Raw genomic sequence first — 25,773 nt, forward strand, 5'->3', positions numbered from 1 at the left:
CTGCAAACAGGGAGTTGCAGCGCTGGTGGTGCCCTGCAGATGTGTACACCTCCTAAGTTGCAGCGCTGTAACTCCCTCACCAGCGCTGCAACTTTCTGATGTAGACAAGCCCTTAGTTAGAACATTTGGTCATTTCTTGGGAAAGGAATGTGCAAGTTAAGTGCTCAGTCAGGAAGCACTTACAGACAAAAGAGCTCAAAAGACTCCAATCCACATAAGAAGTCTACCTGAGGATGTTCAAGGTAGCATGTGGGTAATGGCTGCTATCTGCAAGTCCTGAGTCATGCATGGGCATGTGACTTGCCCACATGATTCCGAATCTCCATTTTGTGACTGGATTCTACACAGGGGGAGGGAAGGGTGTCTAGGCAGAAGAGAAAGTCAATTTAAACCCTTGGAAGACCCCTTCATGTGGTCTTCAGCTTCCACCCCTCCAGGATACTTGGAAGAAACTGGAACAAAGGGGCGTGAGTGATTTCTGGACCCAGGCTAAAAGGAGATTAGTCTGTAAAAGGGAGCATTCTGGAACTGGTGAGGATCTTATCTGTATTAAGTTTGATTAGACAGATTTGCGCATTTTATTTTATTTTGCTTGGTGATTTACTTTGTTCTGTCTGTTACTACTTGGAACCACTTAAATCCTTCTTTCTGTATTTAATAAAATCACTTTTTATTTATTAATTAACCCAGAGTATGTATTAATAGCTGGGGGAGCAAACAACAGTGCATCTCTCTATCAGTGTTATAGAGGGCGAACAATTTATGAGTTTACCCTGCATAAGCTTTATACAGGGTAAAACGGATTTATCTGGGTTTAGACCCCATTGGGAGTTGGGCATCTGAATGCTAAAGGCAAGCACACTTCTGTGAGCTGTTTTCAGGTAAACCTGCAGCTTTGGGGCAAGTAATTCAGACCCTGGGTCTTTGTTGGAGCAGACGGGAGTGTCTGGCTCAGCAAGACAGGGTGCTGGAGTCCTGAGCTGGCAGGGAAAACAGGAGCAGAGGTAGTCTTGGCACATCAGTTGGCAGCTCCCAGAGGGGTTTCTGTGATCCAACCCATCACAAGGACATTTTAGTTTGAGGAAATTTAACAGATCACAGTACAGAACTCCTATCACCAATTACTAGAATTTGTCTAGACTCATACTGCTGCATGACAAAATTAATCTCCAAGTAATGAACACATTACAAAATTAATCTCCAAGTAATGAACACATTTAAAATGAACACAATTCTGTTTCTAGCAACTTACTGCCTGGAGTAAGACGGAATATGTATCTCCACAAAGTGCAGCAAAGCACACTATAAACCTGCCAACGCCATTGCAAAACTTTCATTTAATTTCAAACTACATAAAAATTCACAGCAAGTCTTGTAACTCGTTTTGATACAAATCTATAGCATATGTTTAAAAATAAATCATTGAAGATTACAAAAGCTTTATCAGATATTTTTTAGGCCTGTTCCACATGTAAAACCTATACTGGCATAGCAGCTGGTTAGGAGTGCAGTTTGTTCGGGTTTTTACACCAGCATACCTATGGCAGTATAAGCTCGACTGTAGACACACTTAGACTGGCATAAAAATGACTTTGCCAGCATAGCGTAATGTCTCTTGGGGAACTGGTGTGAGCTGTGACAGCAGAACCACATTTTTGCTGATATAAGATGTGTCTACACTAGGAGGGTTTGCTGGTATAGCTATACCACAGCAAAACGTTTCTAGCGTAGACAAGACCTCACACTCTATAAATCTACATCAAACCTTCCAAATACGCTACATTTAAGCAATGACAGGTGACAAGGAAATACTGGTACCTATTGATCATAATCATTTAACTATCAAATAGCTGCTGTGATCAAATCTCAACTGAATTTTTGTCAGTCAACCAACAAATCTTGCCGTCAGTTTTGCTCCAGATTAAATACACATATACGTCAGAGATTCCATGATCTCCATCACTCTGTAGGAGCCTGCATTGAAATAACCCAATCCTTTCTCATAATTTCTTATAAACCAGTGTTATGAAAGAGAAAGCTAGATGTACCCGACACCTGTAAGTTGCAATGAATTTAAGATGACTAAGATAGCTTTTTTACTTTCTAGTTATCATGATGAATGTGCTTTTTATAAGAAGTTGGTTTTCAGACACCTTATTTCTCATCCTCTTCCTCCCACACAAGTAAGTGAATTTAGTGCTGGTGAAAGGTACCAGACCAATGGCCCTCAAGATGTAGCAGCAGGTGCACACCACTATCAATCCCGCGAGTTCTTAGAGGAAATGTGGCTGGTGTTCCCCATTGATTTCAACTGAAATTGTGAGTGCTTGGCCCTTCTGAAAATCTGGCAAAATGTGAATAATGCCAGTTGTGTTTCCACTGCGGCAGCATGGCTCCACTCTTCCCCCAACAAGAGTCTGTATCTTATAGACGTGACGGAACTCCAGTTTTGGTGGATTAACAAAATGGGTGTTATTGAGCCAGCATTTTAAACCATGACCACACATGGATGACTCTTAAGGCCATATAACAAGCCTATATTGAAGTCCTCTCAGTTCATTAAATGTCCTGACTGGGGTAAAGGTACATTACCTTAATCCTTGCCATGACAGGAACAAGCATATATACACAATAATTAGCACTTTTCATCTTCAAAGCTCTTCACAAACATTAACTAATTAATCCTTTCAACACGCATGTGAGACACTGTCAGAATGTGTTTTAATTATAGAAAACAGGGGCACAGGGAAGACAAGGACTTTTCCAAAAGTGGCCATGGATTCTGAGTGCCCAACCTGAAACAGCTTGGGCTTGATTTTCAGAGGTGTTGAGGGCCTTCAGCCTTTAACTGGACTTTTGGGTACTGAGCACCTCTAAAAATCAGGCCCATCATGTCTCAAGTTCAGCACCCAAAACAAGTTTTTGGGCATCAAGGCTGTGACCTTGCAAGGGAGTTAGTGCCAGAGCCAAAATTAAAACTCAGGTCTGGTACCTAGCATTTGATTTTACTTGGTGTGACAATTTGGGGAACCTGCCTATGAGCATGTTATGAAATCTGTTTAGTTATATGGAATTGTTGTATCAATGAATGTCTCAATGCACAGAGAGTTAGTCATGGGCTGGTGAGGTCCCTGGTGTCAGCCATCCTGTTTGGAAGAAGCTTCAGAAAAAAGAAAACCATTAGGCTCTGGCCAAAAAATATGCAAAGAAGGGTATCAGAGCTGGAAAACCACTTTGATCAGGTTTATCTGCAGGGAGTGCAGAATGGAAAATCCCCAAACAGGAGAACAAAGGGACAGAGGTGATAGAGCAGGGGCTAAAAAAGACTAAAGAAAATGTGGGGCAAGAGAGAGGTACAGAGGGGCATGTTTTCAGAGCAGAGGGGACCGTTTTTGATTGAGATATCTGCTGAGAAATAAAGAAGTTGGCTGCAGGAGACAAACTCACTCTATTAGTTCTAGAAGCTATATACAGGAGTGGGGTCCTGGACTCTGTTCAAATCCCAAAGAATGCTCAAGAGTGGTGAGGAAACTGAGGCAGGGAAAGGCATATAAGTGGTTTATGATTTTGTCTAGATTTGTGTATCTTGTGCCATCCAAAGTAAACAGTGATTCTGTTAGAAACCTTTACAAAGCCTGTGCATTATGTGCTTCAACTATCATGCGTTACTGAAGAGATAAACTGTAAACCAGAGGGCCTGCAAGGCTGGAGCTCTGGGAAAGAGTGTGCTTAAACGACTGGGATTTCTTCACGGAGAGGGAGAAAACAGGTCAGCACTGCTCCTGGGGGCCTCGGGCTGCTGAACCATGAGGTTCTACTTCCAGGAAGGGGTAACAGAGTCTGTACCCAGGAAGTGTGTCAGCGGTCAAAGAAAGTGCTGGAGCCTACTCAGTTCAAGGGAAGTTTAAGAGCACATGGGTCCTACGTAGTGAGGCCCCCACACAGCAGCCTACTGAATATCCTGCAAGGGGAGATTTACAGGGCTGGTATACTTGGCTTGGGACATTTGCCCATTTCCTGGAAAAGGAAATCTCCATTTTAAAATAACTTAGAAAATTAAAACATTTCTCAATAGTCAAGAGATTGAGAGAAAAATTGTGTTGGTTACAAAACTGGAAGGTGCAGGGTTATCTGTAGTGATTCATTGAGGAATGTGGTTGTAAGAAGCTACAAAGGCAGTCTGGCAGGGAATAAGGAAGTACAGTTTTTACATTTTAAAGTGAAAACTGACACAGCTTCATTTGGTACAGCATCTTTCAGACAGCCTGCAAAACACTCTGCAGAATTAAATAACAATCAGATTGATGCTTGTTCCACATGATTCTCAATAAGATAGGACCCTCTGTGACGTTGCACTCCATAATGTTTTACGGAAATATGCTTATGAGTGTGAATATGATGTAACTGGAATATACTTTATGCAAAAGGTCTCTCGTATCATTATAAAGCTTATAATCTGCTGAGTGTGTTCATCCTATTTGTATGCATGTATCATTCTTGTATCTGAAGCTAGAAATATGAAGTACAACTCTGAGGTCCTTCGTGTCACTACGTAAAGTGTGGGCCATTAATAGTGGTTTAGAATCTTGATGGCTCCCATTGACTAGGACAATTGGTTGTAGATAATTTATTTACCTGCAAGCCTTCCTGTGGAGGTGTGGGTCAGCCCGTGGGTAATAAAGAATAAGGTTTTACAGTGACATGTGACCATGTCACATGATACTGGAATCCATCTTAAATCTGGTACTTTTCCATTCAGAAGGAGGGGTGGGGACAAAAGATTCCCACCTTGTGCCAAAGCTATAAAAGGGGGTGGAACAGAACAAAGGGGGCTGCCAGTCATGAGAACAGCCCTAGTTTCCACCTAAGATGTCTGCTGGAACTAACAAGGACTGTGCCAGGGGAAAGGATTGGGCCCAGACTATGAAGAAGTCTCGTCTGTGAAAGAAGCTTATTGGAACATCTGAGGGTGAGATTTTACCTGTAAATAGTTCCTTAATGTATTAGGCATTTTTTTGCTTTATTTTGCTTGATGACTTACTTTGTTCTGTCTGTTATTACTTGAAACCACTTAAATCCTACTTTTTATTCTTAATAAAATCATTTTTGAACCCAGAGTAAGTGATTAATACCTGGGGGAGCAAACAGCTGTGCAAATCTCTCTATCACTGATATAGAGGGCAAACAATTTATGAGTTTACCCTGTATAAGCTTTATACAGAGTAAAACGGATTTATTTGGGGTTTGGATCCCATTGGAAGCTGGGTGTCTGGGCGCTGGAGATAGGTGACCTGCAGAGCAGTTTTTGGTTAAAGTCTGCAGCTTTGGGGGCGTGGACCAGATCTGGGTCTGTGTTACAGCAGGCTAGCGTGTCTGGCTCAACAAGACAGGATTCTGGAGTCCCAGGCTGGCAGAGAAAATGGGCTCAGAGGTAATTCCAGCACGTCAGCTGACAGTCCCAAGGGGGTCTCTGTGACCAAACCTGTCACACCCTCCATTTGGATCTTCCCTTTTGTGCATTGGACTGGGGGGAAGGGTGGCTAGCTGCCTCTACTACACTATTCTTCTCTGTCTTTGTGATATTAGGGATCACCCCTCACAGCACATAGTCCCCTTACACAGATATTAGAGGGGTTGACTGGGCCACCTATTACAGAGCAAAATAAAAAATAATGGTAAACAGAGAATGTGGCAATGGAAAATAGTTAAAGTATGTTCACAAAAATAAATATCCAGCAACAAAAGTTCATCTGTATTTAGAGCCCGGCAAATCTGAAGATATCTGCTTTATATCCATGGATATTTGCATCATGTTTGTGGATGTTGGCAATCCCGCCCCAGCACTGTGCTTTTTGCATGACAGCAGGAAAAGTAAATGTAAAACTGAATAAAAACAGCAAAAGTGACTAGTTTAATTCGCCATTCAAGATGCTAAAGGCAAAAAAACAAACAAACAATCTCATTTAGAATTCTTCCAACCGTAATAATTTAAAGTGTAAAAAAGAAGAATAAAAAAAAAAATCTTAGTTTTAAGGTGGCAATGTCCCTTTAAATTCGCAAAGAAATTTCCATATGGAAGTAGGCTGAGAAACATGAGTTAAGCAGGAAATACACACTTAGAATGGGTGTGCCTGACCTAATTCTATGCTACATAACAATTTAGAACAGGAATATATGTGTACTCTAATTGCACGTCTTTCTAAAGGTTTATCCTTGCTGTAATTTCCTAAGATACATCCTGAGAACATGCCAAAATGAAAGGAAGCTGCACATTTGGATATGCCTTTACAATTCCTAGTTTGGAGAGTAAAAGGGAGATTGCACAAGAGGTTAAGATGAATGAGGAAAAAAATATAGAAGGAATAGCATGTTGCAATAATTGGTACTGGGGCCACTTTTGTGTATTTTGTATCTATACCTAGGGAGGAAGCAGTAAACACGACGGAATTGGTTTCTGATGTGACACTGGGGGAAGCCCGTGCACCTTGGGCCTCTGCTCAGCAGCCAGGCACAACTGCAGTCCCTGAAGCAGTGGTGAGCACAGCTGGCTGACTACACAGTGAGAGGTGGGTAGAGATTTGGGGTATGTCTACATCTACAATTTTGCAGCGCTGGTTGTTACAGCTGTATTAGTACAGCTGTATAGGGCCAGCGCTGCAGAGTGGCCACACTTACAGCAACCAGCGCTGCAAATGGTGTTAGATGTGGCCACACTGCAGCGCTGTTGGGCGGCTTCAAGGGGGGTTCGGGGAACGCGAGAGCAAACCGGGAAAGGAGACCAGCTTCGCCGTGGTTTGCTCTCGCGTTCCCCGAACCACCCTGCAAACCGCAGGGAAGGAGACCTGCTTGCTCGGGGGTTCGGGGAACGAGAGAGCAAACCGGGAAAGGAGACCAGCTTCGCCGCGGTTTGCTCTCGCGTTCCCCGAACCACCCTGCAAACCGCAGGGAAGGAGACCTGCTTGTTCGGGGAACGCGAGAGCAAACCGCGGCGAAGCTGGTCTCCTTTCCCGGTTTGCTCTCGCGTTCCCCGAACCACCCAGCAAACCGCAGGGAAGGAGACCTGCTTGCTCGGGGGTTCGGAGAACGCGAGAGCAAACCGGGGAAGGAGACCAGCTTCGCCGCGGTTTGCTCTCACGTTCCCCGAACCACCCTGCAAACCGCAGGGAAGGAGACCTGCTTGCTCGGGGGTTCGGGGAACGCGAGAGCAAACCGGGGAAGGAGACCAGCTTCGCCGCGGTTTGCTCTCGCGTTCCCTGAACCACCCTGCACAACCGTAGGGAAGGAGACCTGCTTGTTCGGGGAACGCGAGAGCAAACCGGGGAAGGAGACCAGCTTCGCTGTGGTTTGCTCTCGCATTCCCGGAACCACCCAGCAAACCTCAGGGAAGGAGACCTGCTTGCTCGGGGTTCGGGGAACGCGAGAGCAAGCCGGGGAAGGAGACCAGCTTGATTACCAGAGGCTTCCTCAGGTATGCTGGGATACCTGCTTATTCCACGGAGGTCAAGAAAAGCGCTGGTAAGTGTCTATACTTGATTACCAGCGCTGGATCACCAGCGCTGGATCCTCTACACCCGAGACAAAACGGGAGTACGGCCAGCGCTGCAAACAGGGAGTTGCAGCGCTGGTGGTGCCCTGCAGATGTGTACACCTCCTAAGTTGCAGCGCTGTAACCCCCTCACCAGCGCTGCAACTTTGTGATGTAGACAAGCCCTTGGTGTATAGTGCACCCTCTGAAGGGGTGTAGCAATGCTCCCTCTGTGTGTTGGAGAACTATGGCAAGAAATTCTTCCCTGAGGTCTCCAGAGGTCAGTGTGGCTTCAGCACAAGGCTATTCCTATATATAGCACAATTGGGATCAAAGGGAAGAGGGTGATAACACTTAGCATCACTTAAGAGTGAGGGGATGTGGCAGATAAATAATTTCTGTAACTCATAGGAGAGAAAGGCAAGAGAACAAGAAGGAATATATCCTCAAGTGACAAAACAACAGGCCTGAGAAAGACCTGGCTCGGAAGGAGAGGATAAGATGGAACTCCAAACCCAGGGTCTGACAGCAGGACAAAGTAGACAATTCCACTGTGTATAGCAGAACCTCATGAATGGCGAGGAGTCTCAGTGAGGAATGGTGAAATTTATGGACCACTCAGGAGAGGGCCAAGAATGGGGGAACAAGCCCTGCTGGCTGATTGTAAGTGCCCTATCTCTGATTTCAGTGGGTTACAGAGAAGTGTGGTGCGGTGTGGCCTGAGGTTACACGTTCCTCCCCCATTTGACAGTGGTGAATAGGTCATCACCCACATCAGCCCTGCCCCCAGTTGTGCTGATCTGTGTTTCAATAAACTGCTAGCCCGACAACGCCTTTTTGATACGGATTATTTGGCTGTACTGCAGAAACAGATTTTTCTTGGAGAATGATGGGATTCAGAAAAGTGTGATGAAAAACCAGGAACGTGGAATTAATACAGGGGGACCTAAAATTTGCTATTTAAAAGGCCATCTTGGCAACCTGTCAGCAGCCCAATCTCTGCACTCATTTTCACAAAACTGTTAGTCAAAAAATGAGCACATCACAACCACAATATATGCTCATATCTTCCTTGAGAGGGAGATAAAAATTGCTTCTCAACTGAGTTCATTAACTTTGTCTTCTGAGCCTGCAGTTATAGGGAAATAATTCCAGATCGTTGTACAGAATAAAATCATAATATGATCTAAAAAAAAAAAAATTTACACACACACAAAGCTCCATTAGAGGGGAATAGCAGATCAGGGGCCTGGTTCTGATCTCACACCAATGTCAGAAAGACAGAACTCCGCTGAAACCAATGGAGTTTAACTGATATAAATTAGATCAGAATCAAACTTCTGGCGTTTTGGCCAGTTAAAGTTATTAGGCTCCCCAAATCATATCATCTCTCATATCATATCTAGTAGCTAAAATATAGGAAACTGGAGGTACCACCAGACTGCACTGGTTCTCTGGCTGCACTTTGGATGCCCCTGGTGTCATAACAAACAAAACAGAGTTGGTGCAGAGGGGTTTCAGTGGGCTTGGGAGAAATCGAAACCTGCTATATTGTTTCTGCTCCTTGCCTTTTCTGAACTTCCCTCTTTTTGGTCTGCTTTGCTCCTTTCTGTGTTCCATGATGGAGGGCCTTTCTAATAATAAATAATAATAATAAATACGTCATACGTATTAAAACTACATCAGCAAAACAAATCTTCACAGTAAATTGTATCAAACTAATAAAGAGGGAGAAATGGCTGCTTTTCTATTTGTTATACATAAAGGCTAGTCAGAATAAACATGAACCTAGCATTCTTTATCCACTCAAGCGTAAAAGTGAGTCCAGGGTTTCATGTTCAGTGCCAATAATATATGGTTTTTAAATAGAGGAGGGAGGTTTTTGTCTTGCAGTAATACCATATTATGCAGTGTGTAAATCACACTGATTCTCTGCCTACAGTCAGTAAGTGGAGCTATCATTAAACAGAAAAAACTAATTGCCTCTCAAATACATACAGCAAAAAAGTGACTTGTTACAAATCTGAAGCTACTGTTACTGAAATTTCTACATAATTCATGCACACAATAACATTGATATTTGATCTTTTATATTTTCAATCCCATATTTTTATTGCCAACTGTCATTCCCAATATTTAATATGTAATTACTTCAAATATTCATTATTTAAAAGTAACTTCTTTCAATAAATTACAAAAAATTGCAGAGCCACTACATAACTTTTGCCTTCAATATGTCCGCCCTGTAATGCTGCGCTTTTCCATTTTTAGCCTTGTTATGAACATTACACAATCATAAATTGCACAATACCCTCTCTAGGATGCTTCGTAATACTGGACAACAAATCCTTACACGTGAGCTATGTGAAGGAATTTTATTTTGCTTTGTGACCTATAACACCTTTGACTTCTGCTTTCAAACCATATTCCTTATTTTCAGCTAAGTTCCACAGTCTGAACAGTTTCTCAGATCCACAGGGTCTCCTGTCACTAAACAATTGTTAAAATGTTTATACACGTTTAGGAAATTCTCAGACAAAAAGCTTTGTTAATACTACATACTTTAACAGTATGGGGATTCAAAATTAAAATTAACCAAAAAAGATGATGGAAATATTTGGGACATGTGTTAAGAATAAGGCCAAAGCATCTGCAGGTGTGCCATTGGGCAGTTGGAGGAACACCCAAAAGGGGCCAGTCAAAAGTCTGAGCATTGGCCTTCTAAACCCAGGCTTGTGAGTTCAATCCTTGAGGAGGCCATTTAGGGATCTGGGGTAAAAATCTGTCTGGGGATTAGTCCTGCTTTGAGCAGGGGGTTGGACTAGATGACCTCCTGATGTCCCTTCCAATTCTGATATTCTATGATTCTATGAAAAGAATCCCTCTGTCAAATGCTACACAGAGAGGGAAAACTTATGTGACTTAATAGAGAACATGCAATGAGCAGCCAGGATAGACAGTGATGGCAGAGCCCTGTTTGTGCCATAAGCAATATCTGACAGCATGAGAAGGATTCAGATTCAGGCATACTGCCAGGATTGTTGGGGTTGGTGGATTTTTTTCTTTAAATAGAGGATTTTTCACATTTTTGTGGAACACTGTAATGGTACAGTACTTCACATTAAGATCTCTACACACAAGCAGAATAGCAGTGACATAGCCCTTGCTTCTTAATTCCTTCTCTTTTGAACTAAAGACATATATACAGATATATACAGTAGATCCAACATATGTACAAACTGCAAATTATTAGTTATGACCGTGATCATGACAGCCAAAAATTATCTGGAGCACATTTTTACATACAAAACATTGCACATCCTCCTCTTCTCTCATAATTCATGCAATCAGATCCAAAGCAACCAAAAAAGATACATCTCAAATATATCTTGATATTACAATGGTTCTTTCTACAGATTTTTTTTGGATACACACTAGATGGCACATTGAAATTTCTCTTTTACTACAGTCACAATCACAGCCAGGTAATAAAAGGGCACTTCTACAGTATGAAGCAGCACGCACACATAATAAAAATTGACTTTCCTTATTTATGAAAGAGCTCTATTAATACACAGTGGATTCATTTTGCCAACAGTGTTAGAATTATAGAAGGAAAGAATGTCCACCAGGATTGATGCAATTCAGTAAATCCCCAAAATTCCGGCAACAGACTTTACATTTTAAAGTCTGATGAAATGCCTGATTGTTTCCCTCTATTCTGCGTATAGTACTTTACTGTTAGCAAGGTTTATTGCATTTCTCATTTATTTGAGTCCTAATAGAAATTCGCTGTTTCTACAAATGTAATCTGAAACTATGGTCTGGAATATGGCTTTAGTGGTTCAACACAGGACAGCCACACCATGATTTAAGGGCCATGCTTTGCCAGTTTTACCTTTAATACTGAAACACCCCGTTCTCCCACGGATGGTTGGATAATTTAAACACAAAACTATTATTACTATTAATGGCAGTTACATCAATTCTCTACAGAAACAGAGGGAACAGATTCTTCAGCATTTTCTTGGCAACACATGATCAGCAGGAGAACTTAACACACAATGAAAATTAACTGGGACGTATCTAATTGTATGTAACTAATTATGCTTTCAGAAGTGCTTGGGAAAAGAATGAGCAGAGAGCAGTGTGAAGGGAGAAAATGATGGGGAGCTGGTACTCCTGGCATGTCACAAAGCAGAGAGGGCTGAAAGCAGTGGGAGGAAGGGGAGGGTGCATGGAAGATTAGTACTAGAGGAAATCAGGGAAGGTGGTACAGTGGAAGGAAGAGGAGGGAGGGAGCCTGGGAACTGGTAGTGGGGTGGGCTGGGGGAGTGGGAGACTGGGAATGGGGAAAAGTGGGCAGAGGGCCCAGCATCGGTGCTGTAGGTTGGGGAGGCGATCCAGGTTACCTGGGAGTGGGGATATTGGGAGGGTAAAGGTTGGAGAGTGCAGGAAGGATCCAATAATAATGGGAAAGGAAGGTTTCAGGAAGGCAGAGATTTGGGACACACCACTGAGATTGCTTTTGCCAAAAAGTCTCCAGTGATCTCTCCCTAGCCAAAGTTCAGAACCAGTACCCCATCCTCTTCCTCCTTGACACCACTGACTGTGTTGTTCTTGAAATCTCGTCTTCCCTTGTCCTCTCCTGGTTCTCCTCCTAGCTCTCTAATCACTCCTTCAGCATGTCCCTAGGAGGATCCTCCTCAACCCTCACTCCAACTTTCTATGGGGGTTCCATTGGACTGTTTCCTTGGCCCCTTATCTCTGGACAATGTCATCCACAAACGAATTCGACTACCTCCCTATGTTGATGAGTCACAGCTCTACCACACCTCTCCAGACTTGTTTCCTAATGTCCAGATTAAAATCTCAGCCTGTGTCTCTGCCATTTCCTCGTAGATATTTCCCCCAAGCCTTCCACCCTACCTCCTTTTTCCATCATTGTGGACAGCACCATAATTCTGCCTGTTTCTCAGGTCCATAAGCTGAGCATCATCCTGAACATCAACTTCTCTCTAGGTCCTCACATCCAGGCTATGATTACATCTTGCATTTTCTTTCTGTATAATGTGGCTAAAGAACAGCCTTTCCTAGCCATCCATGCAGCTAAACTCTCCTGTCTCAATTACTGCAACCTTGTTTTCTCTGGCCTTGGCAAATGCAGTGCCCTGCTCGCTATCTATTCAGAATGCTGCTGAAGCAGTAAACAACCACAAAGCTACCTCATTATCCTCAAACATGACCTATGAGGAAAGGATGAAAGAAATTGGCATGTTTAGTCTTGAGAAAAGAAGACTGAAGTTGGGGGTGATTACAGTCTTCAAATACGTTAAGGGCTGTTAGGAAGAGGTCACTGATCAATTGTTCTCCATGTTCACTGAAGGTGGGACAAGGAGTAGTGTCTTAATCGACAGCAAGGGAGAGTTAGTTTAGATATTAGGAAAAACTTTCTAACTATGAGCATAGTTAAGCCCTGGAACAGGCTTCCACCAGAGGTTGTAGAATCTCCATCTCTGGAGGTTTTTAAGAACAGGTTGGACGGACAAACTAGTCAGGGCTGGTCTAGGTTTTCTTGGTCCTGCCTCAGTGCTGGGGATGGACTAGATGACCTCTCAAGGTCCCTTCCAGCCCTGCATTTCTGTGATTACTAAACTTCTCCAAAACAAGCAGATCACAGGATCACAGATATTGCCAAACTAGAACAGACTAATATCCACCTAGACATTGATAGTGATCTATACCGGATGCCCCACAAAAAGCCAAAATGCCTCGGTAACATACCTTGTCAATATATTGCTACACACATTTATCTCTGCCCAAGAACTGACAGTGTTACCAATGATGCATGGACAGGTGCAGGGGCACCACCATATGAATGCTGTTTCCATTGTTTAAATTACTTGGGGATTAATCCTTTGAGAAATATTTGCTCTTAAACCTAATCCTTGTAAAGAGCATCTACATACCACAGGAATGGGAGTTTCATAAATCCTTGTAACAATCACTAGGTGAAAGAATTATCTTTGAAATAAATTAGCACTTAAAGTTAGCCTCATCACTTCAGAAAGTGATGCCTCTTTCCCAACCAGACAGAAAAGGTACCTGGGTTATTACTACATTAGGAGAAAGGACCAGCGAAAATGGAGCTGCTCCAAATATAAGAGTTTTGTCCACATTTTGCTACAAGAAAACAATTTTTGCTTTCAGATATAGTCATAGACCTAAGTGAGGTCAGAATTACAACCAGGGACTTTAATTAACAATCCTATACCTCTATATTACTGGATAAACCTAAAAACCCTAACATAAAAGCTTTTTACTAAAGGATCTTGAGAGGATCAATAACATGGTGTTTTATCCTGAGTTCTGTGATCCACCTATTTTATAACAGAACTATTTACAAAGCCTACAGAAAAACTCAAGTTATACTTCAACATAGCATAAAGCAGGATTTTTTAAAATCCCTTTATATTTTAAAATGGTATTTCCTCTTTTACATTCTCTTCGTTAGTAACCACTGGCACCTCACTTTGTTTCAGTTCATAAAAATATCTTAAGTATTCAGACTGAGATTTTTAAATTAACATTCCACGAAACCCCTTCTTTATATGATCTCTATGAAAAACTCCAGAACAGCAGCAGCCTATTTTTGAAAAGTCCTGTACTCTAGCCTCTAACTGCAACATTTAAAATTGTAAAACAACAGAAAGAAATATGCATGATTCTAATTCTAACCTTGGAGTAAAGCTCTCATACAAACACTCATTATGACAGACAAATGAAATATACCCAATTACTTACTGTCAGTTCATATGTTCCTGGTAGCGCTATGCAGTCTGAAATCCACCTTTAACAAAAATAAAAAGCTAAGTCATAAAAAAGCTCCAGAGTTTGAACTGTTTATGCTGCAGCGACAAATGCTCCTCCCCTAAAAGCCAGATGTCTGATTCATACTACTATTTCAAATTAAAAGTCCTTGCCCAGCATATATATGAGAGGGAGAGACACACACACACACTCACTCCCCAGAGAGAGAGAGAGAGAAAAACGTTTGCATATACAAGAATATGTACATTTAGTTTAAATATGGCCAGATAGCTAAGAAATAACATTCTTCCAAACCTGATGTTTTAAAACATTCTTTTGGACACCTGTTTTGTGCTGGTTTTCCACTAGTAGCTGGGTAGGAAAGATACAGCTCCTGATCCCCTAGGGTTAGGTTTTCAATTTCACTTTACAGCATACCCTAGTCCACTCCCACTACAAATGCTAAATCCAGATATTAAGGAATTAAGGGTCACATTTTGAAGAGGCCAGAATTATGCAGTTGCACACATAAATACACATGCAATGATGCACCCTGGGCCTTTTCATTGACTCCACTGGATTTGGATCATGGTTCCAATATGCATGCACAATTACTGTGGATAAATCAGACAGTTGCATGTGCAAATGACAATTTAGACACTCAGCAAGAGAGCTACAAATATCCGATTCTCTCTCTCTCACACACACACACACACACCCACCCCAGTGGTACCTGCACACAGAATTCCATAGGCATTCCTGCACGTGGTTCTGAAATTCTACCCTTTAGAAGATCAGGCCCTAAATAAAAAACATCCGTTGTTCCTAGATACTTTCATATAAGACACATTACGGGATTTCTCAGAAAGAATCAAATGCAAGCATCATTGACAAGAACTACAGGACTGGTCTTTTACTGCTAAAACTAATGGTAAAATATTTGCATTTCAATACAATATTATAAAATTTGAAGAAGTTAAAATTTTTGCTCTGACTCATATCAGTGGTAAAGCACATGGCTATTCGTCAGGTAAATTTTAAATCTGATGCACTATTAAACACACACTAGATATATTATTCAATTTAATTAAAAAAAATCTTATCTAAAGAATCAAAACATCTGCCATGTAAAATCTAGCTGCTTGTCATTAACTTACTAACCGCATTTTTGTAATGTGCTTTGAATTGCATTGTAAATATTAAGTAGTATTTTTGTTCTGGGGACAAATTGCGCAGTCCCTATAAAGGACTAATCAATCGGGAGAAGTTTTTAAAATGTGAAAAGTACAACTTTATTTTAGGTAATTCAAGTTTTATGATGTCTATTATCACATTCACCCTGAAGAAGCAAGGACTATAATCATGACTATTTGATATCAGGTCATTGCTATTACAGTACTATTAATGTACAGCTGCTCTCAGAGTTTTTACATGTCTATATTTAGCGCAAACTGTAACATGCACACATATTTGCACAGTACAACTAAAACAGGACTCTTCCTCTCACACCAGGGATAACCAGAAGTAATTCCATTGAAGTCAATGAGTTACCCCTGTATGAAACAGTGTAAATAAAGGCAGATCAGAACCAATGTATTAACATATTTTTAATATCCACATTGTGTTTATGTATCTGTCATATGAGGAAAATCTCTAAAAACAACCTTAAAAAAATCCTAATTTCTTCTCATCACTCACTGAGATTTTTGGTTTCCTATGAAGTGTCTTTCGATGGTTTCCCCACAGATTCAGCATACAACAGTTACTTGCCTAGACTCTTATTTTAAAACGATTGTGATTGGTTTAAAACTCCACCTTCTCTCCTTGGAAGGAATCCCAATAAGTAACTGCTAACTCATTCCTGTCTCATCAGCTACTCTCTAACTGCCACTGTTTTTTAACCAACTACGTGAGAAAAACAAAAATAAAAAGGCAGATTCTAGAAAGCTATGTCAAAGTTAATGTGGCCATTAATTGTAGAAACCCCTTGTGACTCTGGAGCATAGTTAGATTTCTTGAAAGCAAGCCAGGGAAATACCACATTGTGTAACTAAAATGTCTCTGAAATCAAAGGCTTCATAACTTGAAAAACAAGGGCTTCTGAATGAGTAGAGGAAAAGTTCTGAGTGTAAAAAGATAAAGCAGTCACTAGAGTGGGCACTCTAGGAATAACCAGCTGAATCAAGTGAATGGCAAAGTGACACAGTTATAAAAAGCAAAAAGAACATAGAGTCTACTTTAAAAAGTATGGGTAGTGTTGACAAACAGTGTAAGTAATATTTTGTTTATTCTGGTACGAGATGACCACAACCGTTTTATTTAGCACAATTTCAGCTGTCACAGGGAAACATCACATGTTTTGCTGATTTATTTTTCTGGGGCCACAGCCTCAGCTGGGCTCCAACCAATGGTGTTAAGCCAATTTGCAACAGCCGAGGATTTGACCCTTTGTTTTTAATAGCTGGAAGTCTTTTGCTCCCTGTTTCATAATAGCTAAGCTTTACTACAGTGCACTGGCAACAGACCTCTTGCTTTGTTTACGTGACTGAATGAACATTTGACATAGCGCACTTATAAATAATATATACTTTCCAGGAATATTTCCATAACATCCTTATTTATAGGACTAATAAATATCCTCTCACGTAAAAATATTTAGTTAGCATAACTGTTTTTAGCAAAATCTGTTGAGAAATCTGTTGCTGGAAATGCACAAAGACTGAGAATTGTGCAAAAACCAAACCTGAGAAATCCAAGATGAGACCTACTCCAATACGTATAAATAGGTGCCTATATAAAGTGACAACAAAGTGGATGCCCACAGTGGTTTCTCAATACTGTTGCTCTTGAAACTAAAAGTTGCTAAACTCTAGTGTACTCCGGAACACACCACAATCCATTTAAGCTAAGTTTAAATATCTGATCTAACAACGTTCATTTTATGCCAATTTTTAGGTCCAAATTAAGGCCTGTTTTGTGAGTTCTTACCTCACTGAGGAAGGATGAAAGGAAAATCTGATCTTTAAAACCTCTTGTTTTATAAGGAAAGCTGCACCATTCTGCTCAGCAGTCTGATGGGCTCACATGTTGAGAAGCACATCTGGTATATAAGCCGGGACACCTATGTAAAAGATTTAATTTAAAATAGGTTTTATTGAGGGGCCTGGATAGCTCAGGAGATTAGTAATGTATATAATCTCTCTTTACTCCTCAATTACAGATATTAATCCAGGCCAGGCTAGTAATGCCAAAAATTGTTGCCATCTAATGGCTGTTTTGTGGCTTGTGTGAAATCAGTTTGATGTTCTCAGGCCAGTTACTAACTAGACAAACGTCCACATTTGTCACCATCACTAACTGGCCTTTTTGTTGGCAGCCTCGACAGAGAGACTGAGGCCTAAATGGGCAAGATGCCTAAACACCCTCTCACTGTTAGTGGTGGATGGTCCCTCCCATTTAGAGTTGAGGTGCATTGGTAGAGAAACATGATGGAGTTGGCATGGTAATTGTCAAAGCTCCACTTGTTCTGTGGATAAATGGAGGATTTCAATCCAACAGCTGTCAATCTGGTGTTTTGCAGCAGCAGTAAATTCACAAGAACATTTTTTTTAAGTTATTTCTCATCCTACTAGAGGTGGCAGACATCCTAATGAAAATAACATCAAGTGGCATGGGAGCTCATTGTAAGACTGGGGAATAATATATATCCTGCATTAACAATGGTTTAACCTCAGTAGAATAAAAAAAAACACAACACCCTATGCCTTGAGGGAGGGTTAACTCAGTGGTTTGAGCACTGGCCTGCTAAACCAAGGGTGATGAGTTCAATCCTTGAGGGGGCCACTTAGGGATTTGGGACAAAAATCAGTACTTGGTCACTGCTAGTGAAGGCAGGGGACTGGACTTGATGACCTTTATGTATATAAATTAATACAGTGCTTCCTGAAGTGGTTTAAAACAATTTTGGGATAAAATGGTTTAAAAGACTATACAAATGCTAAGCCATATTAAAATCAGTTTTAGAAACCATGGTCAAGATTGGGTAGCGATAGGCTCAAAACACAGCTTTTTAAAATGGTTTTTAACATGTCTGATCTCTCCAAACAACATTTCATAATAGCAGCAATAGACAGTTTGGGATACCATTTAAATATGTTCCTGTCATAAACAGATAGCTAAGGGTTAATGTCTCTTTCACCTGAAGCACCTGACCAGAGGACCAATCAGGAAACCGGATTTTTTCAACTTTGGGTGGAGGGAATTTAGTCTCTGAGTCTTTGTTTTCTGCCTGCCTGCTTTCTCTGAGCTTTGGAGAAGTAGTTCTACTTTCTAATCTTCTGTTTCTAAGCCCTCGTCCAGACTAACCCGCGGCATCGGCGGGTTAAAATCGATTGCTCGGGGATCGATATATCGCGTCTAGTCTGGACGCGGTGTATCGATCCCCGAGCGCGCTTACATCGATTCCGGAACTCCATCAATCCGAACGGAGTTCCGGAATCGACGCGGAGAGCCGCGGACATCGATGCCGCGCCGTCCAGACTGGTGAGTACCTCGATTTTAGAAATTCGACTTCAGCTACGTTATTCTCGTAGCTGAAGTTGCGTATCTAAAATCGATTTTAATTCCTAGTCTGGACGTGGCCTAAGTGTAAGGACAAAGAGATCAGATAGTAAGTTCTATGGTTTCTTTTCTTTGGTATTTGCATGAATATAAGTGCTGGAGTGCTTTGATTTGTCTTCTTTTTGAATAAGGCTGTTTATTCAAAATTCTTTTAAGCAATTGACCCTGTGTTGTATCATCTTAATACAGAGAGCACATTTGGATGTATTTTTCTTTCTTTTTATATAAAGCTTTCTTTTAAGACCTGTTGGAGTTTTTCTTTACTTCAGGGAAATTGAGTCTGTACTCACCAGGGAATTGGTGGGAGGAAGAAGTCAAGGGGAGATCTGTGTGTTGGATTGCTAGCCTAATTTTGCATTCCCTCTGGGGGAATAGGAAAGTACTTTTTGTTTCCAGGAGTGGGAACAGAGAGGGAGATTCACTCTGTTTGGATTCACAGAGCTTGTGTCTGTGTATCTCTCCAGGAGCACCTGGAGGGGGGAAGGGAAAAAGGATTATTCCCTTTGTTGTGAGACTCAAGGGATTTGGGTCTTGGGGTCCCCAGGGAAGGTTTTTCAGAGGGACCAGAGTGCCCCAAAACACTCTAATTTTTGGGTGGTGGCAGCAGGTACCAGGTCCAGGCTGGTGGCTAAGCTTGGAGGTTTTCATGCTAACCCCCATATTTTGGACGCTAAGGTCCAAAACTGGGACTAAGGTTATTACAGTTCCCTATCTGCCCAATATAGTGCCTGGTAGCCTACATAAATACATAGATGGTCAATATTTTGCTCCACTGGTAAAGTGTGAGAATGAATGGCCTTGAATCACACTGACAATATACGAAGATTTTTAGCACTTTTGTACTATCTGCTTATACCACAGATATGCAGTACCAGGAGGAAAAAACCTAAAACCTGTCTAGCTCAAATCCACCAAAACATTGCACTAATTAACAGACCGTACGAATGGATCTATTAGAAATTTGGAGGATTAGTGAAACTGACCTTGTGTAAGGAAACTGTTCCACTTGACTGTCAGAGAAATTTTGAACAGTTCATCTACTATAAAACTAAAAACTTTCAACAAATTTATATTGAACCATTTGTGATCTGAAGACCATTGAATCAGCTAATGATTCTCAACACTGGTCACTAGGTCTGTCTGAAGGACAGGGCCGGTGCAACCATTTAGGCAAACTAGGCGGCCGCCTAAGGCGCCTAGTGGTTGGGGGCTCCTAAAAGTCCCCTCAGGCGAGGAGGTGGAGTGGAGATGAGCTGGGGGGGGGTGCGGGGAGGGCTGCCCGCAGTAACGGGGGGGGGCGCATAGGGGAACAGCTCCCCGCCCCAGCTTACCTCCACTCTGCCTCCTCCGTTGAACACACAGTCCCCGCTCTAAGTCTCCTCCAATCAGTGCAGCAAGCCTGGGCAGGGAGGAGAATTAGAGCAGTGTCGGGGTGCTCAGTGGAGGAGGCAGAGCTGAGGTGAGCTGGGGCAGGCTCCCCAGGCAGGATTAGTTTCCGTGGGGGGGAGGTCTCCCCAGGCAGGGTTAGCTGCCGTAACAGGGGCGGGGGGAGAGGAGAGGGGGAAAGTCTCCCCAGGCAGGGTTAGCTGCCGTGGGGGGACAGGGGGAGTCTCCCTGGGCAGGGTTAGTTGCCATGGGGGGACGGGGGGGAGAGGGGTTAGCTGTCATGGTGGGGGGGTATCTGCTGTGGAGGGGCTCCCCGGGTGGGGGGTTGAGTTAGCTGCCATGGGGGGGGGCGGGGATAGCTGGGTGGGGGGTGCAAGGTGGAAGTAAGTTTCGCCTAGGGCACAAAACTTCCTTGCACGGGTCCTGCTGAAGGGAAGGGGATGAGTGCAGTGACAAAAAAAAAAAAATGCAATGAATAGCAATTAGAAAATGCCCTTCGGGGGACAAATACTGTAAACATATACTGATAACATTGAAACTACAGATGAACTGAGACATTAACATTCTGTAGCTACAACAGCATATTAGACGAACATGTACTATAATTTAAATCATGATCAGTTTATCCAGTTTCCACTATAAAACAAACAAAGCTACCACAGGGGATTACAAGATCTAGGCATACACTGAATTAAATCAATGACACAAGCCCTTTCAAAAGTAAAGTGTGGTTCAAAACATATGTAACAAAATATGACGCGTTTTTATCTTGTCTGTCTAAAATGCCTTTGATACTGTGAGCTTCTGTCTCCTGGGTCTGTATTGCAATCACAGTCACTCGCCTGATGAAGACCAATCATCCCAGTGAGCATTAGACTACAGAAAGTTTTCAAATGTGTGCCAAACTGTTAATATCAGTGGATTAGGGGCACTCATTCATAATTATTAACTACTACTGTAGATAACACTAGACTGTAGTAACCTTTCCTGTGACAGGGTGTTATATAACAACATGCTTTTAATCCACTCTCAGGCAGAACAGCGGGGAAGAACAAATCCTCCTGCTTTTATAAAGGTTTAAGGTTCTTCATTCTCTATTTTCCTTCCCCCATTTATCCTACATAAGCTGAGCTGTTCCCGTGGATGGAATTACTTTTGCGTAACCTGGGAGACGGTTGTAAAATTTGCTCAGATAAACTGTATCTTCCTCTTCTACTAGTCACTTCTACCAAAAAGCTGCAGCCTTTATATTCACAGCTGAAACAAGGTCTCTCTCTTCCTGTCACTATCTCCTCCCCTTTTATTTGATCTCTTACTCCAGTTGCACAATGGTATCTAAATATACAGCACAAGAATAGCAGTCACAGTCAAACATGTTGTATACGGAATAAACATTTTTGTACAAATACCACTTTTAAAAATACATTCATAGAATCACAGGGTAAGAAGTAACCACAAGGGTCATCTAGTCTAACCCTTTGCCAAGATGCAGGAGTCGTTGTGTCTAAACCATCCCAGATGGATGACTACAGCCAATGATTATTACTATAAAATTTTTGCAGTAGTTAAAGGGAGCCTTTCACCAACACAAGGAAGACCAAGGTTTTCAAATATGGGCAGTGCTGATAGGCCATTTTGAAATTCGTCCTGGTCTCACAGCTCTTCTGTAGCTGAAGTTTAGGAAATGTGATGGGCAATTGATGATGGCTGCTGATGGACTGGGCCAGGAGTTGAGAGATCTGGATTCTCCTTCTAACGTCACTGTTTTTATTTGCTGCGTGCGCTGGGGCAAATCATTTAACTCTTACGCCTCAGTTATCTTCTTTGTAAAATGGGGTTAATATTGCTTACCTATTTTTCTAAAGGGCTTTGAGTTCCATGAATGAGAAATGCAAATCATCCATCCAATCTGTCAGTCGCATAATGTTGCCAGATCACTGCATACAAGAAAGATGACAAGACTGCAGTGAGAATGTACTGCTCATATACCATTTCCCATGACAGTGGCCACAAGAACAGATTTCCACTGTACCATTTCATGCCCTTTCCTAGTCTATCATGGGAATTAAGCATAAGGGCCCATTCTGCTACTTTTACACATGCAGAGCAGTACTTGACACTGCAAGTAGCCCCACTGATTTCAGTGAGGCTATTCATGGAGTAAGATACCACACTCAACATTAAAATGGCAGAATCTGGCCTTGAAATTGTAGTCTTTCATTTTCTGAAAGACAATTAGAAACTGCATTATTGTTCCGTTAAACTATTAATGGCAAATTCATATGTTATGATGAATAAATCTGACTCCATACCATTGTTTAGTAATAGAACAGTTACAATCCAGGTGCAAGATACATAATTGTTTTCCCACTTCTTCCTGTCCTTAAACGGTGCTTCTCTTCCCAGTCTTTGGCCTTGTCTACACTACAGAGTTGCAGCGCTGGTGAGGGGGTTACAGCGCTGCAACTTAGGATGTGTACACACTTGCACAGCACGGCCAGCACTGCAACTCCCTGGTTGCAGCGCTGGCTGTACACCCGGTCGAGCCTCGGGTGTAGAGGATCCAGCGCTGGTGATCCAGCGCTGGTCAGCAAGTGTAGACACCCACCAGCGTTTTTATTGACCTCCGTGGCATAAGCAGGTATCCCAGCATACCTTAGAAGCCTCTCTGGTAATCATGCAAACTCCTCTGCCCTGGGCTCACCTGACCCCTCCTTTAAATGCCCCTGGAATTTTAAAAATCCCCTTCCTGTTTGCTCAGCCAGGTGTGGAGTGCAGTTAATCAATCAATCACTCAGCGACCATGCCTCCACGCACCAAACGAGCCCCAGCATGGACCAATGCAGAGCTGCAGGACCTCATAAGTGTTTGGGGAGAGGAGGCTGTGCAAGCACAGCTGCGCTCCAGAAGGAGAAATTATGATACCTATGGGCAGATATCGCAGTCCTTGATGAGAAGGGGCCATGAACGGGACGCGTTGCAGTGCAGGGTCAAAATTAAAGAGCTGAGGAGTACTTACTGCAAAGCTCGTGAGGGAAATCGCCGCTCAGGAGCTGCCCCCACGACCTGCCGTTTTTACCAGGAGCTGGATGCCATACTTGGGTGTGACCCCACTGCCAATCCTAGGAGCACGATGGAGAGTTCAGAGCAGGGAGAAGTGGGGGAGGTTGTAGAGGACGGCGACAGTGAGGCTACTGGCGTGGACGGAGACACCCCGGAGTCCCAGTACACATGCAGCCAGGAGCTCTTCTCAAGCCAGGAGGAGGCTAGCCAGTCGCAGCAGCTGGAAGTTGATGGTGAGGAAGAAACTGAGGATCGTGCTCGGGGTAAGTAGATTTTTATGTTTTGGGAGAGGAGGGTTTTGGTTATGGCTGCCTGCATGCATGCCTAAACATGGAATAGCCCATTGATTTGCTCTATCACGTCTCTGTAATCTGCCTCGGTAATCTCTTGAAAAGTTGCAGCAAGAGCGTTTGCAAGTTGCTTTCTCAAGTTGATCGGGAGAGCCACCGTGGTCCCTGTCCCGGTCAGGCTAACTCGTCCGATCCACTGTGCAGCGAGGGGTGTGGGGACCATGGCTGCACACAGGCAAGCTGCATAGGGCCCAGGGCGGTATCCACATTCCTGTAGAAGACCCTCCCTCTCTTCCCAGGTAACACGCAGCAGTGATATGTCTGGCAGTAGGAAACCCTGTTGAGAGTTTAGGGATAATTGAGTGCAGGGCGCCAGGTTCGCGTTTCCCCAGCCCAAGGCGCTCTGTTGTTAACCCCCCCCCCCAGCACGTAGGCAGCCACGCGGTGCGCTCCTGTGTTCCCCACCCCCCCTCCAAGCAGGCATCCAGCACCGCGGTGTGCTCCTGTGTTCCCCACCCTCCCTCCAAGCAGGCATCCAGCACCGCAGTGCGCTCCGGTGTAAGGCACCCCCCCCTTCAAGCAGGCATCCAGCACCGCGGTGTGCTCCTGTGTTCCCCACCCCCCCCCTCCAAGCAGGCATCCAGCACCGCGGTGTGCTCCGGTGTAAGGCACCTCCCCTCCAAGCAGGCATCCAGCACCGCGGAGTGCTCCTGTGTTCCCCCTCCCACCTCCAAGCAGGCATCCAGCACCGCGGTGCTTCCCCCCCCCCACCAGCAGGATGGCGTGAACGCGGACCAAAGAACGCCCCCCCCCCAAGCAGCTCACCACCTTCCTGTTCACTACTGTCCCCTCTTCAGGACACCAGCTACCTCCTGTACCCATTGCTGATAAACCTCAGTGACCCATTGGTCAATTCCCACTCCCAAGGGGAAATCGGGGCAAAACCACTCACCCCATTGCTCGCCATGACTTAGCTTGCCTGCCCTCTCTGTGTTATGTGAGGTATGTGAGAAGGATGCTACCAAAAGTCTAAAAAGTCCTTCAACGTGTGATAATAAACAATGTAGCCTCTGTGTATTACATGGTTCTCTCTCTCTTTTTTCTAGTGACCTTGACTACTGCAGCCGGATCACCGGCCTCACGTAGGTTGCAGAACTTGAGACGGAATCCTAGAAAATCAAAAGAGGAATTGATCAAATCTGTTATGAGCCACTACAACAGAGAAAGTAGGAAGACACAGGAATGGAGAGAGAAGACGTATGAATGGAGAGAGAGTGTACATGAATGGAGAAAGAGTGTACATGAATGGAGGCAAACAGAAAGCAGGAGAAAGGAATTGACTGCCAAAAAAACCACAAAGCAGATAAGCCTCCTGGCTCGCCAAACTGAGTCTTTCGAGTCTCTTGTAGCCATGCAGACAAATATGTAACGTGGTAACCCACAGCCCTCCCAAAGCCCTCTTCCTTGTTCCCCAGTATTTTCACAAAACAACTTTCTCCAGCAGCCAGTTCCTTATTATCCCCAACTGCCCCCAACACCTGTACGATCACCTACCAGCCCTGATAACTATAATTCTTACCCTGTTCACTCCACCCCCATTATTCTGCAGCATAGTAATCCTGAAGTGCAGCAGACACTGAATAGTGATCAAAATAGGACATATTCAAACCTGTGAATGTACAGTCCACCACCCCAACCCCCTTGCCTGTTATGTACTGTATGTTGAATAAAGGTTTTTTTTCTTTTTCACTACGTTATATTATTGCTGGAAGTGGTAAATATTATACACTAAGGTAAAGCAAAGCACATCAAATGCATCAAACATTACTGTTGGCTCTCAGCATCAAATTGCTCCCTTAAAGCATCCCTAATCCTTGAAGCCCTTTCCTGGGCCTCCCTATTAGCCCTGCTCTCTGGCTGAGCAAACTCATCCTCTAGGCGTCGAACCTCGGAGGTCCATTCCTCACTGAATCTTTCACCCTTCCCTTCACAAATATTATGGAGGATACAGCACGCGGATATAACAGCGGTGATGCTGCTTTCCACCAAATCTAGCTTCCCATAAAGACAGCGCCAGCG

General features: G+C 43.2%; 2 protein-coding genes across 5 annotated transcripts in view; one reads left to right on the forward strand and one right to left on the reverse strand.

The window, feature by feature from the left end:
• KCTD20 (potassium channel tetramerization domain containing 20) overlaps positions 1 to 14,442 on the reverse strand; it is a 28,465-nt gene extending 14,023 nt beyond the window's left edge. For 2 of the 4 annotated variants that reach the window (XM_050956316.1, XM_050956313.1), the window contains exon 1: positions 14,330 to 14,442. Coding sequence is in view for 1 of the 4 variants with exons in the window: in XM_050956315.1 (XP_050812272.1) it covers positions 9,094 to 9,145 (52 nt within the window). In the remaining 3 variants the exon portion in view is untranslated. Of the gene's footprint in view, positions 1 to 9,093; positions 9,160 to 14,329 lie in introns of those variants that run through there. The other 2 variants (XM_050956315.1, XM_050956314.1) reach the window with 2 other exon arrangements.
• An 8,660-nt stretch (positions 14,443 to 23,102) lies between these two features.
• Positions 23,103 to 25,443, forward strand: LOC127052577 (zinc finger and SCAN domain-containing protein 29-like). The gene is made up of 2 exons (XM_050956400.1): positions 23,103 to 23,667; positions 24,801 to 25,443. Exons 1-2 carry the CDS (start codon positions 23,145 to 23,147, stop codon positions 25,121 to 25,123), a joined length of 846 nt encoding a protein of 281 aa, XP_050812357.1. The 5' UTR covers positions 23,103 to 23,144; the 3' UTR covers positions 25,124 to 25,443.
• Positions 25,444 to 25,773: the final 330 nt, after the last annotated feature.

Source organism: Gopherus flavomarginatus, chromosome 5 (genome assembly GCF_025201925.1).
Source record: "Gopherus flavomarginatus isolate rGopFla2 chromosome 5, rGopFla2.mat.asm, whole genome shotgun sequence".
NCBI lineage: Eukaryota > Metazoa > Chordata > Testudines > Testudinidae > Gopherus > Gopherus flavomarginatus.

Bases quoted from the DNA above. Each gene is read 5' to 3' on its own strand.
- LOC127052577 (XM_050956400.1), top strand. From the start codon at position 23,145: ATGCCTCCACGCACCAAACGAGCCCCAGCATGGACCAATGCAGAGCTG. The intron at 23,668-24,800 runs GTAAGTAGATTT...TCTTTTTTCTAG, and splicing joins AACTGAGGATCGTGCTCGGG to TGACCTTGACTACTGCAGCC.